This window comes from Cydia amplana, chromosome 8, assembly GCF_948474715.1.
Source record: "Cydia amplana chromosome 8, ilCydAmpl1.1, whole genome shotgun sequence".
NCBI classification, from domain to species: Eukaryota; Metazoa; Arthropoda; class Insecta; order Lepidoptera; family Tortricidae; genus Cydia; species Cydia amplana.
The window spans coordinates 6,335,065-6,353,099 of record NC_086076.1 but is presented as its reverse complement, the minus strand read 5'-3'; the positions used below and the strand labels follow the sequence as shown (position 1 = coordinate 6,353,099).

General features: G+C 40.5%; 3 protein-coding genes across 3 annotated transcripts in view; 1 reads left to right on the top strand and 2 right to left on the bottom strand.

Annotated features, from left to right (window-relative positions):
• Positions 1–5,771, top strand: part of LOC134650328 (cyclin-G-associated kinase) — a 51,221-nt gene extending 45,450 nt beyond the window's left edge. The window contains exon 21 of the mRNA XM_063505289.1: positions 5,578–5,771. Coding sequence (XP_063361359.1) covers positions 5,578–5,688 — 111 coding nt within the window. The 3' untranslated portion in view covers positions 5,689–5,771. The remainder of the gene's footprint in view (positions 1–5,577) is intronic.
• A 2,383-nt stretch (positions 5,772–8,154) lies between these two features.
• Positions 8,155–17,298, bottom strand: LOC134650267 (pre-mRNA-splicing factor ISY1 homolog). Its single transcript, XM_063505225.1, has 7 exons — positions 17,250–17,298; positions 15,552–15,574; positions 14,072–14,235; positions 10,391–10,594; positions 9,531–9,680; positions 8,827–8,918; positions 8,155–8,415 (listed from the first exon to the last, which is right to left on the bottom strand). The coding sequence occupies exons 1-7, from the start codon at positions 17,250–17,252 to the stop codon at positions 8,251–8,253; spliced, it is 801 nt and encodes a 266-aa protein (XP_063361295.1). The 5' UTR covers positions 17,253–17,298; the 3' UTR covers positions 8,155–8,250.
• LOC134650189 (uncharacterized) lies at positions 10,966–13,311 on the bottom strand. The gene is made up of 2 exons (XM_063505105.1): positions 11,650–13,311; positions 10,966–11,565 (listed from the first exon to the last, which is right to left on the bottom strand). The coding sequence occupies exons 1-2, from the start codon at positions 13,208–13,210 to the stop codon at positions 10,985–10,987; spliced, it is 2,142 nt and encodes a 713-aa protein (XP_063361175.1). The 5' UTR covers positions 13,211–13,311; the 3' UTR covers positions 10,966–10,984.
• Positions 17,299–18,035: the final 737 nt, after the last annotated feature.

The following is an 18,035-nucleotide window of genomic DNA, read 5'->3' as shown; positions in this document are numbered from 1 at the left end:
GGCGAGCCTGCCGATTCGGCCTTGAAAAATTGCCATATATTACAAAATTTAGTCCACGAAAGGAGACGGAGGCGTGGCTGTGGCCATCGGGTCGAGAAGTTTGGAGACACCTGAGAGCCTACCGCCAACGTGAAAATATCAAAAATCGTATCTGCCTCTTTATCGCTCTTGCAATATTCGCGGAATAGAGAGGAATATAACGATTTTCGATGTTGGCGGTAGGCTCTCTGGTTTAACGTCTCGACCGAGAAAAAGATTTCGAAGATTTTTTTAACGTTCACCGTGAATAAAAATCCACAAATTGTTTTGAATTCCTATAGGTATTTGTTTTTAACGCTCGATGTCACAAACATCTATGGGAAAATAATGTGTTTTCGAAGACAGCTTAGTAAAGGTATATAGTGTACCACTACACTAAGTATGAGTATACTCTTATACTAATGTAATTTAAACTATATTTAATTAACTATATTAATATTGTATAGCATAGATAGTTACTATTGCAACTTATTCCTATAAGTCGTTGCCGGGTCGTAAGGTAGTCGTCGCAAGAAATCGCCGAGTACAAATGTCTCAATTGCAAGCACCGTTAGCGCTGCGCTTGCGACGGCCGCCTGCCCCCGCCAGTCGACCGCGAGACGATACACTGAACGCACGCTGCTTTGTTCTCAAATAATAAGACGCGTCGCTCGCTTACTCTCGCAAATTCTATCGCTTCTTCTTATTTACTGCTTGTGCTTCCTATCGCTGATTGTTGGAATACTGTGCCTTCTGAATAAACTGTTAGTGCATTGGAAAACGGACTTATTCTTGCCTACCCAAGAGAGGTTAGTACCCCGTCGTAAGCGTAGCTACACTGGTGACCCCGACGTGATCATCAACGGATAACAACAGTAAGCGATCAAATCAAATAAAAATGTCTGACGGAGAGGACAACACAACAAAGGACAAGCAAACGCCGCCCGCCATTCCCGGTACCAGTTCAACGAGTCTATTTACACCTCACGACATTTGTCGTATCGGCGTCCGACCACCACCGTTTTGGCCCGCGGAACCGGCGGTATGGTTCGCTCAACTAGAAGGCAACTTCAATCTAGCGGGCATTAAAGATGACGACACGAAATATTACTACGTGCAATCTACTTTGGAGCATAGATACGCCGCCGAAGTAAAGGACGTCATCATGAACCCGCCATCTAAAGGCAAGTACGAAAAAATAAAGAGCGAGCTAATTAAACGATTGTCATTGTCAAGGCAAAAAGAAATCAAACAATTGTTGCTACACGAAGAGCTTGGAGATCGTCGACCATCACAATTCCTACGTCACCTGCAGTACCTAGCTGGACCAAAGGTACCTGAAGAATTTTTGCTTACAATTTGGACAAATCGCCTCCCAGCTAATATACAATCTGCCATAGCTTCTCATGCAGATACAAACTTGGAAGCGCTGGCAGATCTAGCAGACAGGGTGTTTGACGTAGCCCCCGCAACTCCTCAAGTGGCAGCCGCTGGCACCTCATCAATGGCTACGCCGGTACTTGAAACGATGGCTAAGCACTTGGAGGCACTTACCAATCAAGTGGAGGCACTTTCGACGCGTAACCGCAGGTCTAGGAGATCCAACGGAGAACGAGATACCAACACCAACAGGTCCTAATCGAACTACAGAAGATTTCCCTTTTGCTGGTTTCACCATAAATATGGAAGCAAGGCAACAAGATGTGTAAAGCCCTGTGATTTCAAGTCGGGAAACTTCCAAGGCAGTCGATAATGGCGACCAGCGACTGTCAATTTTCACCTGGTCGCCTGTTTGTGACGGATCAGAGCAGCAAGATGCAGTTTTTAGTTGATACAGGCAGCGATCTATGCGTCTTCCCTCGATCTGCGGTCCAGGAACGCCGGACCAGAACAGGTTACCAGCTTTATGCCGCAAATGGGTCTTGCATAAACACTTATGGATTCATCTTTCTCAATCTTAACCTAGGCTTGCGGCGTGAATATACATGGCAATTTACCGTTGCAGATGTCACGAAGGCCATCATAGGTGTCGACTTCTTGTCCTTCTATAGTCTAGTCGTCGACTGTAAAAACAAGCGCCTTATAGATATCACAACGGCAGAAACGGCTATAGCAACGCCAGTCTCCAGGTCAAACACTATTTCATCAATTAAAATTATAAATGGCGACTCCAAATATCACAATTTACTTCGAAACTACACCGAGATAACGCGGCCGCATGTCGCTCGCTCGCAGACAGCTCACGGGACCGTCCACCATATCAGGACAACGGCGGGCCCCCCTGTTAGTGGCGCACCTCGGCGTCTGGCTCCGGACAAGTTAAAAATCGCAAAGGCTGAGTTCGAGGACATGCTAAAAAGTGGAACGGCAAGGCCATCCGAAAGCGCATGGGCATCCCCTCTACACCTAGCCCCAAAAAAAGATAACGGTTGGCGTCCATGCGGGGATTATCGTATGTTAAATGCTCGTACGATTCCCGACCGCTACCCAATCCGCCATATTCAGGACTTCACACACAATATATCCGGCTGCAAAGTTTTTTCGACTATCGATTTAGTAAAGGCATATAATCAAATACCTGTTAATGAAGGAGACATACCAAAAACAGCTATAACGACACCGTTCGGCTTATATGAGTTCCCATTTATGACATTCGGCTTACGTAATGCGGGACAAACGTTCCAAAGATTTGTGGATGAGATTACACGAGGCCTCGATTTCTGTTACGCTTACTTGGACGATTTTTTGATTTTCTCAAGCAACGAACAAGCTCATGAAGACCATCTCCGTCAAGTGTTTCAGAAACTTAAAGATTATGGCATGGTAATAAACACATCCAAATGTGTTTTTGGAGCACCATCTGTTAAATTTTTGGGTTACAGCGTCTCATCGGACGGAATAAAACCCTTAACCTCGAAGGTAGAAGCCGTTAGAGAATTTCCGCTGCCTAAAACAGTGAAGGAACTAAGGCGATTTTTAGGAATGATAAATTTCTACCGGAAATTTATTCCCAATGCAGCAAAAATCCAGGCACCATTGCATGCACTCCTGACCGACTCTGTAAAGGGGTCTCACCCCGTGCACATCGACGGAGAGTCGAGGACAGCTTTCGAAAACTGCAAAGAAAGCTTATGCAGTGCAGCACTCCTCGCTCATCCAGACTTAGATGCAAGAATCGCGCTGATCACAGATGCGTCAGACATGGCGATCGGCGCCGCACTTCAGCAATACAAGAATAATGCTTGGCAGCCGCTTGCTTTCTTTAGCCGTAAATTGAATGCTGCGCAACAGAAATATTCGCCCTACGACCGAGAGCTCCTGGCGATATACGAGAGCATAAGATATTTTAGGCATATGTTGGAAGCAAGACATTTCATCGTGTACACAGATCATAAGCCGATCTGTTATGCGTACAGTACACGCAAGGACAATTGCTCACCGCGCCAGTATCGCCATTTAGATTACATAAGCCAATTCACAACAGATATTCGCCATATATCGGGGAAAGACAACGTGGTGGCTGATACGCTATCTCGCGTTGAAGAGATAGTTTCGCCATTACCGCTTGAAGTTATAGCTGAAGCCCAAAAGATCGACACTGAACTGAAATACCTACTCGATAGCGACACATCCTTACGTCTGCAGAAAGTAGCTCTTCCAGGCAGCAGTCTGCTACTATATTGTGACAGCAGTAAACAAAACCTTAGACCCTACGTGCCAAAGTCACTTAGGCAGCAAGCTTTTGAAAGCCTGCACTCGCTCAGCCACCCTGGTGCAAACGCATCCGTAAAATTAGTCGCACAGCGTTACATTTGGCCTGGCATGAATAGGGATTGCCGAGAGTGGGTAAGGTGTTGCCACCCGTGTCAGAAATCAAAGATTACGCGTCACGTGACCGCACCATTAAGCTCATTTGAACTCCCACAAGCTAGGTTTATGTTTATTCATATTGACCTCATAGGTCCTCTACCAGTTTCCGAGGGCTACCGATATTGTTTGACTGCCATAGATCGGTTCACTAGGTGGCCAGAGGTTATACCGATTCAAGATATATCAGCAGAAACCGTCGCCAAAGCCTTGATATCTGGATGGATAGCCCGCTTCGGTTGTCCCACAGACATACTGACTGACAGAGGTAGACAATTCGAGTCGTCACTATTTAAACATCTAGCAGATATGATCGGCTTCCAGCATAAGCGTACAACAGCTTATCACCCTGCCTGTAATGGAATGGTGGAGCGACTTCACAGACAGCTCAAGGCAGCTATCATTTGTCACACTCAATCCAACTGGATGGAAGCATTACCGCTGGTCCTACTAGGTGTTCGAAGCGCCTATAAAGAAGATATACAGGGATCATCAGCGGAGCTTTTGTACGGTGAAACTCTCCGACTGCCCGGCGAGCTACTTCAGCCATCCGCAAATACAAATATCGATGTAACAGATTTTATGACGCGACTGCGGTTAATTGCTCAAAAACTACACCCCCAGCCTGCTTCACGACATGGCCAGAGAACCACGTTTATTTTCAAAGATCTAATTTCTGCTTCCCACGTGTACGTAAGAGACGACGCTGTGAGAGGACCTCTGCAACCTGCTTACAAAGGCCCCTATGAAGTATTGAAAAGGAATGAAAAAGTTTACACTATACTTATTAACGGGAAGCCAACAACAGTGACAGTGGACAGATTGAAGCCGGCTTACGTACTCGCAGACGAGGGTGCTAGCCAAAGCACGAATGACTACGTTCAGCCGCCTGTGAACTCAAGTGATCGAAAAACTCGATCAGGACGTATAGTGAAGACCCCCGATTATTATCGCCCTTGACGGTCTCTGGGGGGGAGTGGTATAGTGTACCACTACACTAAGTATGAGTATACTCTTATACTAATGTAATTTAAACTATATTTAATTAACTATATTAATATTGTATAGCATAGATAGTTACTATTGCAACTTATTCCTATAAGTCGTTGCCGGGTCGTAAGGTAGTCGTCGCAAGAAATCGCCGAGTACAAATGTCTCAATTGCAAGCACCGTTAGCGCTGCGCTTGCGACGGCCGCCTGCCCCCGCCAGTCGACCGCGAGACGATACACTGAACGCACGCTGCTTTGTTCTCAAATAATAAGACGCGTCGCTCGCTTACTCTCGCAAATTCTATCGCTTCTTCTTATTTACTGCTTGTGCTTCCTATCGCTGATTGTTGGAATACTGTGCCTTCTGAATAAACTGTTAGTGCATTGGAAAACGGACTTATTCTTGCCTACCCAAGAGAGGTTAGTACCCCGTCGTAAGCGTAGCTACAGGTATATCACACCGCAAGTGCATTTTGTAGTTACATAGCTCTTATTTGTGATCGCTGTTGCTCCTCCTCCAATGTGTATTACTTTACTACATAGTATAAAACAAAGTCGCTTCCCGCTGTCTCTCTGTCCCTATATATGCTTAGATCTTTAAAACTACGCAACGGATTTTGATGCGGTTTTTTTAATAGAAAGAGTGATTCATGAGGAAGGTTTATGTATAATTTGATAATATTTCAAATGTTTCGTTTTCAGCAAATGGGCACGGACAACGAGAACATCGCTAAAATGATCTTCATGGAGCTCAACAACGCCTGGAGCGACTTCGAAAACGACGCCAAGCAGCAGAATCTCTTCCAGTCTTAACTTAATAACGTAGGCCGTTCTTAACAAACTAAAACTAGGGCCCGATACCAGACAAAGGAATAATATCGTAGCGGGGAATTTGCCAGCTGAGCGTTATCTACGCTATACGGCTGTACTGAACTTTCAAATGTGGAAATAATATAGTCAATGTGTGTATATTTTGAGCAAGGGGTTGAGAAACGATACAAACTTACGTACAACAACAGCGCTTTTGGAAATGGACAAACGAACGTACTCTTCAGTGAGACGATCGTTGTACAGTTCTAAACCTCGGTTAAACACTATTGTGCAAAAAACTTTATGCGGGCTGTACACACTCGTCGAGAGCCTCTCGCCGAGTCTCGGCACCGGTACGATCCAATCGGAGAGGCGCGAGACGAGAAGGGAGCAGTATGTACACACTCGTTCTCGGGGTGTCTCGACGAGTGTGTACTGCCGGCATCGGCATTAGAATAAAATAAAGGGCATCTGGTGATAATGAAAATGCTTCCTTTCGAGTCTTTTGTTACTTTTACCGATTAAACCGAATCATTGGGCAACTTTTTGCTAACACCAATTGGTTTCATCAACCAATTGGTGTTGATTATATATTTTATGTAACAACTATTTAATAGTGAAATATCAATAGCCATTACTCTTTAACCCCGACTTAATATTATTCGTTACAGCAAAGTACATATTTATATTCCACATTTTGGTGTTGGCTAAGTCATATATGGTCATACTTACTTACCTACATTAATATTAACGGAAAAGATACTCCATTAGCATTTACTACTTTGAATAAGAGTGATCCAAAATATACGTATTCGTACAAACGTTAGGCTTGTATTAGTACAGTTTACGTTATGTGGAAATACTACTGAAAAATACCAAAATAGCGCTGCCTTCTCTTTTAATTTCAATCTGTACTGTAACAAGTATTAGACGCCAAATATTTACTTACACATGCCCCAATGTAAAATAAAAACTTCCAGATGGTAAAATTATATACATAATTATTTTTGACGTTAAAGAATAATAAATGTGCATGTCATATTTGTTAATTGTTCATGATTTAACGCGATATACACATAAGTACACAACAATATATGCATGATGCTGTTATGTTCAAAGTTAAAAGATAATAGTCAAATGTATAATATTAAAACAATAAGTTTGTAGCGTTAACAGCTCAGATTATTGCTAAAAAAGAATTAAATTATATATATTCGGAAATGTGGATATAAAAACGCCTTACAGAGGTTATAAATAAGATATTCTGTCAAACAACATTTCAGCAACTACTTTGTGGAACAAAGCAACTAAAATATCCAAATCCAAAATAAGTACTCGGGTCTAAACTGTAACTGACATAGCATTTCTATCTGTGCCTTCGTGCACGATATAAGGTTCATATTTGCTTGAGGGCAATAATTATACTTGTATCTTCACCCTTCGGAGCACAACAGCCGAACTTATGAGGTTTCTGTTTTTAACACTATCTTTATGTAATATTTTAAACAATATTCAACTTAATATGGAATATCCGGAACAATTGTGTAGATTTATAGCCGGATGAACACAATTTTCGAGTATCTTCTGAAATGCTGCATGGCTACAACGGCTTAGCGTGTTGCTTCTATTTACAATGCTGGATAGAAACATTGTTTACTTATTTGGTAGCATGTGCAATAATTTTCGATGTACAGTCATTACGCTATGAGGTTTGTCAATTAGGATTACTCACTCGTAATTAAGAAAAATGCATCTATTACGAGAAAAAGAATCACATAGAAAATACAGAGTTAGAGCTAATTCAATTCTAGATGTCGGTGTCTAAGTACTATTACGGTGTTTATAGCAGAAACCACTTTATGGGAACCATATGTCAGAATTAACTGGTATATTATAATTGAGCACTTTCTAGCAACGAACCAATTTAGACCTCGAAGTTCAGGAAAAAGGCAATACGAAATATTTTTAGTTTCTACAGCAGCTTATTTCTTTGCACCGAATATATAGCAATATAATATAAATACTATAAGATTCGTTATAAAAAAAACTCCAATGTTATACTGTGGTACTTATTAGGCTTATAAGATTTCTGGTTAGGTGTGTACATTCCTAATGTAATTACGTGATTATATTTTGTAGGATTTTCTCAGTTTGCAAGGTGATAACACTTGTATCGCTATCATTGCACGCACCCAATACAATAAAAGTGTATTTGGGGTGCAGGATTGTTTGAGTTGACGCTGATTTATAAGTTTTGTACGATCTTTTTCGCTTTATTGTAGTCTGCAGAATAAATATTGTTCCTTTTAGTATTTTAATTTCAATCTCTAGTTATATTTGTCTATGATTGTAATATTTTGAGCCAGTGAGTACAATCGCACGAAAGTGTGTTTGAAATGTATATTTTGCTTAGTAATTATAATAGCTATGTGCAATTCATAATAAAATTGTTCAAATGAAAAGAAATGATTATGGAATTAAGTTTGTTTTATTTCTTTCAGTCCTCTCGTTTTCATCCACAATTACACTTAAAATAATTAAAAAGAAATATTAGGGTAGTGTTTGTCAGCTCTGTTCCATTTTGACGTCGAGGCAGCCGTATCGTTCTAGAAGTTCCTGCTTCTTCTTCCGGAGCAGCGCTTCCTCGATGTCTTTCTGCGAGGGCACGGCCACGTGCGAGGTGATGATTTGTGGTTCAGCATCATCATCGTCCACTCGTTTGTCATCGGGCTGTAGAAAAATAAGTTTTTTTACATCTTGAACGCAAACACAAGTGTCGCACGCCAAGCACATTGTCGTAAATATTCAAGAATTGGGCCGCATTACACTGTCGACTCATATTGATAAATGGTGTGCTGATAAACAAGTAAGCCCCATTTAGAAGGTTCAAGAACGTAGATGCAATTTTTGATACATTGCCAATTAGAGAGTACAATGAATTCAGTAAATGTAACTAAAATCGCATGCAAGTTCTTGAGCAGTCTAAATGGGGATTTACAAAACTTTTCAAGTGGCTAGACCTAGAAACTGTCTACAACATGCATTAAACAGGACCGAGTGTCGGAGGAGATAGTCGACCACTGTAAGCGCCTCTAACATTTTATAATTTGCACATAAATTGGCTGAAAATGTACAACTTACATCCTCTGGATAAATGTTTTCTTCTTCAGCCACGTCCTGGTCCTTGTTTTCCTCTTTGTTTCTCTTCCACTCGTCGACGGCTCGCGCTATCGCTGTAACAAAAACGCTTAAGTTTATTAACTAGTTTTACAGCTGAAGAAAATGGTGCTGAACGGCGCCACGTATTTTATGGTAAAGCTTTGGTTTCCTCCGAAAGCGGTGCCGTCATATAGCGGCCGTCTCCATACAGATACTACGACATCCATATTTAGCCGTATTATTTAGTATAGAGACGGCCGCTATATGACGGCACCGCTATCCTAGGAAAACCGATCTTAACTGAATTGTCAAACGTCAACTTTGGACAACCAGTGTCCGCATAAAGTACAGAATCATACAGCGCCATCTACATAAGCAGTGAAATTCGAAGAACGTATTTGTCTTAGACTTTATACAACTAATCAACTTTCGCCGAAGAGTAAAGATCGGTTTTCCTAGGATAGCGGTGCCGTCATATAGCGGCCGTCTCCATACTAAATAATACGGCTAAATAGGATGTCGTAGTATTTGTATGGAGACGGCCGCTATATGACGGCACCGCTATCCTAGGAAACCAGAGCATAACCACGCAGAACTTGTAAAAATAAAAAATATTTCATTCTGCCTGAAGACACTACATCGAAGTGCAATAAAAAATTATCAAGATATTTTTTGTTAGGCGTCACCTTCCTTCTCTGCCTCCCGCTCGAGTGGGATCAAAAGCCCGTCGTCGTCATCCCGGTAGCCGTAATAGTCTGCGTCGACGTCTCGCATGAGATCGGCGCGCGTGCGCCGCGGCGGCGGCGGCGGCTCTTGCTCGAACAGCTCTCTCACGCCTGTAACATACGGGTTAAGTCACCAATATCTAATAGGTACAAGTCAAATATGTTATTTCTAAATCAATAGACCGCGGGATAAATGGGCATGACACCCTGCCGATGTTGCCTTAGTTCAAGTAAGAGCGACACATTGACGTATAATATCTAAGGACGAGCTAATGGGGCACTAAACATCGTACTAGTTCAGCGGTGCTCAACCCACGAATTCCAGCCAATCGTGCAGTCTAACGCGACTAGTTGCGACCAATAGCGCACGTGATGCGAACTCATCAACCAATCGCGTTGTGGCGATTTCACACCGCTGTACTGGCCCCTGTCATGCCTCATTATTATTGCCCGTAAAGCCAGTCCCTAGATATCTATGTCAATGGAGCGACAATGATTACAACCTCATTCAATAAGCAAGAGGGTACTTAATGATTGCATTGGTACTTTTCCAAGTGTGTATAAACACCGGAAATCTAGAGTCAAAGATGAAACGACACGCAAGTCAGTAAGTAAATAGTTAAAGGCTCGGTATATGTTTAAACGCCTATACAGTCAGCATCAAACATATAGTGACGGACAAATTGGCCAAATACATCGGAACACATCCTTATTTCTGTTTTGATATATTTGGCCACTTTGGCTTTTCTCTTTTCTACCTTCTCCTGGCTTTCATTCTTGGCTTCCATCTAATAGACTTTCATTTATCAGGTTGAAATTACCTGGCAGATCCTTAGCGGCCCCGAAATATTTGTAGCCGCGGTTGCCAGGCACCTCGCGCCCGTCCTGGTCGAGCATCCGCGGCCCCACGCGGGCATGGTCGGGCCCGCCGAGGGACTTGATCTGGATCTCCCAGTGTCGCTTCTCGCGCATCAACTTGTTGATCTCGTCGTTCAGGTCGCGGATGCGGAACTCGCCTAGACCAGCTGGATAACAGAGCAGACATTTAAGAGGAAGCCTCACCATAGGCCAAGTTTTGCGAGCTAAAATTGATAGTGCAATACATTTTGTGGTACATTAAACTCATCAAACGGTAGCGCTTCAGAAATGCCGAGAAGTACTTAGGTTAGGCCAGCCGTGCAACGCCATCTAAATCTAAATGAATAGCTGAAAACTACACTAAAGAAAACACACTTTGCCTTATTTGCGGATACGTGCATATTGCACTTCTTTCGTATATATATATTATATCGTAGACAAAAGTGATTTGATACTGCGAAATAGGATAGTGTACATTACGAATAAAAGTGGGTATAACATTAAAAACTTGATTCGGTCGAGTATGTAGATATGTATATTAAATTGATTAAAGTCTATTATTTTGTTTTTTTCGCTTTCTTAGTCTTGGATGCCTTCGCACTGGCTTTCTTTCCTTTTTCGCCTTTTTTGTTTTTATTCTTCTTTTTATCCTTTATTTTAGATTTGCTGACTTGTTGAGAGACTGTATTATTTTCAACGGGTTCGGACCCAGGAGCTTTTGGAGTCACAAGTTCTATTTCTAAGTCAGTCTTTTTGTCTTTAGTTTCTAGTTTTTTCCCAATTTTGAGAATAAAAACATCCTTTTGTGAGTGCAACCTCTTCTCCATATCCACAGGCACGGAGCAGTTGGTCGGAGTAACATTTATAACTTTTCTATTCTTTTTATCGTACGTTTTGACCGGAGTATCGATGGTGTATTTAAGATTTGACGTGTAGGTGTTGTCTGTCTTGCGGATGTCCGAAGGCAGCTGGAACTGTATCTGGTCTCCCGTGTTGTACGGCGTCTCTTCGCACTCACAAAGTTCCTGAATTTTCTCGTATCTTCCAACTCGTTCCACTTTCGTGCTTTTGGGTACTCGTATTTTCAACTCGTTGTCATTCATTTTTGTAAAAATTTCATCGTATCTCGGCATACCACCTAAAAATGCAATAAATTTAGCCAAGTACAAATGTATGTTCTGTAACGTAAAAACTATTTAAGACATTGAAATTTGTTACTTACCTAGATTATTGTGATCCATATAACCTCCCGTGTAATGAGGTTTTCGAGTAGATAATGAAGAAATCTCTGACATCGGACTAGCACTCCTGGTGAGAGGTCTGCAGCTGTTTTTGCCGAGAACGTCTTCATCCAATAATACTTTTCCTTGTTCATCCATTTCCACTTTTTGACAAGAGTACATCGTCATACCGTTGCCTTCCTTCAGCAAACGTGAGGTTCCTTTTGGCGTCGGTGAAGCGGAAAATGCCGTCGTGATCTCTTTGCCCAAGAATGACATTCGCACGGACACCTCTATTATACCAATCGCATCGTTATCTTCGCTATCGCTGCAAAGTATATAAAACTGATTTTTGAGCATCGGAGTGGATGTGGTGCAAATAATATTATCTTTTGGCTGTTCATCGGCCCATTTCATACATAATTCTTCTCTCAAACCTAAGAATTCTTTAGTGTAATCCATCTTAGATGTTCCTATTTTAGTTACACAATGTGAACATGGAGGTTGCTTGTTCAAATCTAGAACGATTTCAAAGTCCTTGATGGCACAAATTTTGTCGTACGTCATGGCAAACATGATGGATTTTCCAATATTTATTTTGAAAAAGTCTTCAACACAGCCGTTAGTATTCGAGTCGTATAATATTATGGGATGTTTGCCCAGAAAATGTGCGGATATAACGAGATTATTGCAGTCCATATCGAAGCAATCACATTTCATTTGAATTTTATTGATAATGATTTCTAATAAAAAGAGATGATACGGGAAATCTGTTATATCTTCCGTATATCGTCCAAACCCGACTTCCGTGCGACAGATGTCCTCTGACAAATGCTTGATGGATTGCCTGAGAGTGTTGGCCTCGTCTGTAAGTATTTTACTCATCTCTGCAATTTTATCTATATTCGTGTCTAAAGCTTCCGAATGTGAGCCAGACGTTTGCAAAGCCAGTTTTTTCACCGAATCATTTAACTGCTCGATATGTTTACTAATACGTTGTCCTTGTGGTTCAAGGTTGGCAATCGTATCTTTTGTGTCCTCTTTACTTGCCATTTTTTGACTTGCGTTAGAAATGCTGATTTTGTTTTTTAATATATCATGAGACATTTGTTTCACTGGTGAGTGAGTTCTACTGCCCCTAGCAGGCGAACCTTTAACGGACATGCGGGGCGATGTATGGGAACCTTTTTTTGGAGATGAAACAGATGCCTGTCGACTTCCGACTAGAGAGTTTCGTTTAGGTTCTGATTGAACAATAGGCTCTCGTTGAATGCTAGGTTCCCGTTGAATGTTTGGCTGCCTTGGAGGGCTTGGTCCTCGTTGAATGCTCGGTTGTCTTGAAGGGGTCGGTCCTCGTTGAATACTCGGTTCTCGCTGAATACTTGGCTCTCGTAGAATACTCGGTTCTCGTTGGACGCTTGGCTCTCGTTGAGGGCTTAGACCCCGCTGTATGCTTGGTACTCTTTGAGGGCTTGGATCTCGCTGAATGCTAGGTTCTCGAAAACTAGGTTCTCTTAGCGAAGATCGTGCGGGAGACGGGGCCCTTTCCGAAACATTGTCCATTGCAGGTAAGGCGTTATGGTAACTGCTTTACTTTAAATTTTGACTACTTAACTGTGAATTTATTACATCCTAAAACTGTTATATTTAAGAGAATTTTTTTGACAAAAACAGCATGGCCTAATGGATTATTTTTTATTTCCTTGAATATAGTACGAGGTACGAGTACAGTGCAATTTGTACAAAATATTTTGTATTTGTTAGTAAGCAACGGTTGACGTCAAAACATGGCTGACCCAAATTATAATGAGTGACAAAGAGCTAATGATAGCATTGATAGCACAGGATATTGACGAAGGAAGACGTATTTTTTAATAGCATCGATCGCAGACGTTTCTGCTTGTTAAAAATTAAATAAGAAGCAAGACGTAGTCATGAATTTGTATGCATATATTACCTAATTGTCAGCGAGCAGTAGATCGACGCACTACGGCAAGGCAGGGCTATCTAACCTTACTCTGCCAACCTATTGGAACTGTCTGAAGCGGTAAATGTAGAAGATAATATACATACCTACTGACGATCTGTAGACGCTACTTGTAGGTCTGCGGCAAGTCGCTGCTCTCTGGAGCGAGGTAGGGCCGGCGCACGTTGTACCCTCCTAACCTCCTATTTGAACTGTCCTGGAATACTGTAAAATTCAAATGATCTGTTCTTGGAACTGACCCGGTATGGTGACAGTGATACGTACCGTTTTGTATATAATATGGAGCGTGACCTTATTATCAATCTCGCGTACGATTTGCAGACGCCACGTTTGGGCCTACGCGAGGTCGCTGCACTGTAAAGCCAGGTAGGGCCGGCGCTTCCGTTGTTATTTTATTCGAATTGCCCTGATATGACACTAAAACATCATATACATACCGTTCTGTATCTGCGCAACCTTCTTAGCGATCTCGCGGACGATCTGCAGACGCCACTTCTCGGCTTGTGGCAAATCGGTACACTCTGAGGCGAGGTAGGGCCGGCGCTCGCGCTGCCCGCCCGTCTCTTGCACCTGCGCGGCCCGCCAGCGCGCCAACGTCGTCCTGACACAAGCGCAAATTCAATAAGACCATCGACGGTGCTGTACAGTCGACTACAAAGAGATGTATCCACTTTTTCACCTTACTGCATTGTAATAAAGTGAAAAAGTGGATACATCTCTTTGTAGTCGACCATGCAGCAGTTTAAAATATTAAGAATAGAAAGTTTTCAGATGTTAGTCAGCTCCTTGGCTGCTCCAATATTTTATTTATGTTTATAGGTACAGTCTGATATAACTGTTGTGCTGAATAGTGATCTTTAGAGATATTTATTGCTTATATTGATTTAAACTAACACGATTCTCATACTTTTATAACTACCACGGGACTTAATTGCGTAAGAGCGCGGAGAGATGGCGGGGCAACTAAGGTCAGCAAAAGATGTTATACCTTATCAAACACCGGGCGTTTACAAGATTGAGTGCAGCTGTGGTAGTTCCTATATGGGGAAACCAAACGCACCATAGCGGAAAGGGTCAAGGAACATATCGCGGCTGTTAAAAAACGTCATAAATAAGTCTGCGGTGGCCGAACATTTGCTACAGTCGGGACCAAACCACTGGATTGAGCTCCATAATCCCAAAGTCCTCTCAACGGAACGTCTTTACTACAGCAGGAAAGTACGTGAAGCAATTGAAATCAGAAAACATCAAAATTTCAATCAGAATGAGGGATGAAATCCCCTGTGGATTTCGTCTTCGTGGAATCCAGTGATTAGCCAATGTAAGGGTGAAAAAACATCCCATCTCATACCATCGGATGACGTGAGTGTTGTGTGTAGTCAAAGTGACAATCCTAGCGTACAAGTGAATAATCAAGATCAAGTGCGGGTAGTTCGCAAAACCCGCGCAGCAAGAAGATGTTGATACAATTCCTCGCCAGTCTGCCTGTGACCACAAACGTAATGTCACGTTCGAAACGTAAGGCCATAAATAAACGTTGATTAAGTCCGGTGGTAGTTATAAAAGTATGATTTATTGTTATATTATAAGTAATACTGCAATATTCTGTCACCAGAGGCAGCACTAGCACAAACCGTAAACCATAAAGTAGGTAACTTATGCCTTAAACAGTTTTTTGACAAGTTTTTAACGTTATTTAAATATGACATTGATGCATCAAGGGGATTTGTTTATCTGCTAGTGGCGCCCCCTACGGAGATTATTTTAAAGTAAAACATGTTTCTAGACTAATTAATTGTGGTTTAACATATGAATTTAAGATTGAAATGGGTTTAATTTATCACATTAAAATTATCCTATTTTTTTTTAAATTAGCTAGAACACAGTTAGAACACATGAAGTTATTAGTTTACTCACATTGCCTTCTCAGCATTACGGGCCTGTAAAGAGTAAGAAAATCACAGTAAGATTTAATAATTTACAGTAGTACCTACAGCTAAAGTCTCTGAACTAGTAGTAAATTGATTTGTTATGAATACTTGATGTAATTAATGTCTTTGTTGGTGTAATCTAGACATTACACTTTGACCCGGGAGCCACAGCCAGACCTTTACTGCTCTTTTGCAGGCCGGATTGTATGGAGTTTAGCAGTTTTCGCAGAGAGAATTTACGGGCTCTGGGGCAGTAAGTTCGAGACCTGATGTAATCTAATGTGGATGCTAGTGTATGAATAATTACGATGATCTTATTCTTGTAATAAAATATAATAAACACCAGATTTTAAAATGTGGCTTAATATAAAACAAGTGCGAGTCGGACTCGCGTTCCAAGTAAGTAAGTAAGTAAGTAATCATTTATTGTCAGATTGTGCATGTCAGTTTACAGATGTTACAAAATTATTAGATTAGTGAGTGTCACAATCAACCGGTTTACGGTATACAATTTCTTATTCCTAAAATACATATAGTACAATTCAAAATACACTAAAAATTTAATAAATGGCAAAAATACAAAATTCTAATAAACTAAGAGTCAATTCAATATTAGTATAATTTACATTGCTATTAAGGTATTCATTAGGTAGGTATGATTCACATGTCAAGCGTTCGATTTTGTTCTGTACATTACACAATTTTTAACAATATGTTTTTTTTTAATGAAAAGTGAGTAAAATATCTTTAAAAAACCCTTAGGGGTCGGATCAAAAACTAAGTACTAAGTCCGACTCATGCTTGACTGCACATTTCTAATAGGTTTTCCTGTCATCTATAAGTAAAGAACTATTTTGTGTATTTTTTTTCAAAATTTTAGACCCAGTAGCTTCAGAGATAAAGAAGGGGAATTGTAATTTTTTGCCTATTTTCTTGAATAACTATTTATCATAAAATTATAAAAATATTTTGAGATTCTTACAATGAGCTCTTTCATTTGATATGTAACACAATATAGTTTGAAAAACTTTATTTCTTAATTTGCTCATTTACCCCCCAAAAGCAGCCTCCATATTTAAAATTTATTTGTTTACGTTACATCTCCGTCTTTGGGTCACAAGCTTACATATGTGTGTCAAATTTCAACTTAATTGGTCCAGTAGTTTCGGAGAAAATAGGCTGTGACAGACGGACCGACAAACGAGTGATCCTATAAGGGTTCCGTTTTTTCTTTTTGATGTACGGAACCCTAAAAAAAACAAGTATATGAGAACGGTCATGTTTACTTAATTGTTACATTTCCATCTGTTATTCATAATTTGTATTTTATGCAAAAGTTTAAAATAAAATTAATATCTCGCTGAGAATGGTGCAGCCATTATTTGTGCAAGGGCCCATTTCTCGAACGGTATTAGACTAATATTATTAGTCCACGAACTGTCAAATAGTATGGGTTTCCATGACAACACACTAATAATATTAGACTAATATCGTTCGAGAGATGGGCCCCGTGAAAGAGAAACAATTTGTGTAGGTATAAATAAATTTGGGGGTAATTGCACAAAAGATCACTATGGGTCGAAGTGTATCCGCAAGGGCCCCCGAAAACAATAAGATAAGATAAGGTATAAATAAAATGATAATACCCCGATGGAGATTTCATTCCATTTTAAGGTTAACTTACCATTTTTGGAAATTGTGGATTTAAGTAGAATAACCAGTAATTAATATATACAATAACTTGTTAAGCTATGAATGAACTGAACTTAGCAGAATTAATATTGTTTTCCTATCAATAATTTTGCCTAAACACGAATGATAGCGACTGTTTGCATTATTTGCAATATGACAACATGTCAAAAGGTTGAGGAGCATTCAGAAAATCCGCTCCAAAGTATAGCCATGAAGTTATATTTTTTAAACTGGAGCGAGTTGTCACTTTTTTTGCCATACTAATTTGAACCTTATCACCGAGACAGAAAGTTGTTCGTACCAGACTAGAGAAAACGGTCCACTTGAGATAGAAAAACCCGAGCCCTGTGTCTCACTCGCACATGTTGCCAATGTTAAAAAGATACCATTATGGTAGAAATTATATCAATAAACTACTGAATTTAATTACCTTCTTATACAATTTTAGTGCTATATTCAGACTACAGTTCTGATATCTTTTAAGTAATTTGTAAATAATTATGATGCCAATATTATTAACTGATTAAACCAAGCGCATACACAGCAAAAAAAAAACTAAATTTTAGTATGGAAGAAGTTGTAGTAACTTTAAATATGAATTGGTATCCCCAACTTGATGACATTTCTTCAAAACACGTGAATGCGAAATTTCTTAAAAATTGTGAAGAAATGTTGTGTAAGTTGTGTTAAAGGTTGTTGGAGTGAAATAAATAAATAAATAAATAAATAAATAAATATTATAGGACATTATTACACAAATTGACTAAGCCCCACGGTA

What these genes read in the sequence shown, in the direction of transcription:
- LOC134650189 (XM_063505105.1), bottom strand. Translation starts at nt 13,210, where the DNA reads ATGGACAATGTTTCGGAAAGGGCCCCGTCTCCCGCACGATCTTCGCTA. An exon ending in TATGGATCACAATAATCTAG is followed by an intron (nt 11,566 to 11,649) that starts GTAAGTAACAAA and finishes TTGCATTTTTAG; the next exon opens with GTGGTATGCCGAGATACGAT.
- LOC134650267 (XM_063505225.1), bottom strand. An exon ending in GCGGGAGGCAGAGAAGGAAG is followed by an intron (nt 8,919 to 9,530) that starts GTGACGCCTAAC and finishes TTTTTGTTACAG; the next exon opens with CGATAGCGCGAGCCGTCGAC. An exon ending in AAAACATTTATCCAGAGGAT is followed by an intron (nt 8,416 to 8,826) that starts GTAAGTTGTACA and finishes ATTTTTCTACAG; the next exon opens with CCCGATGACAAACGAGTGGA.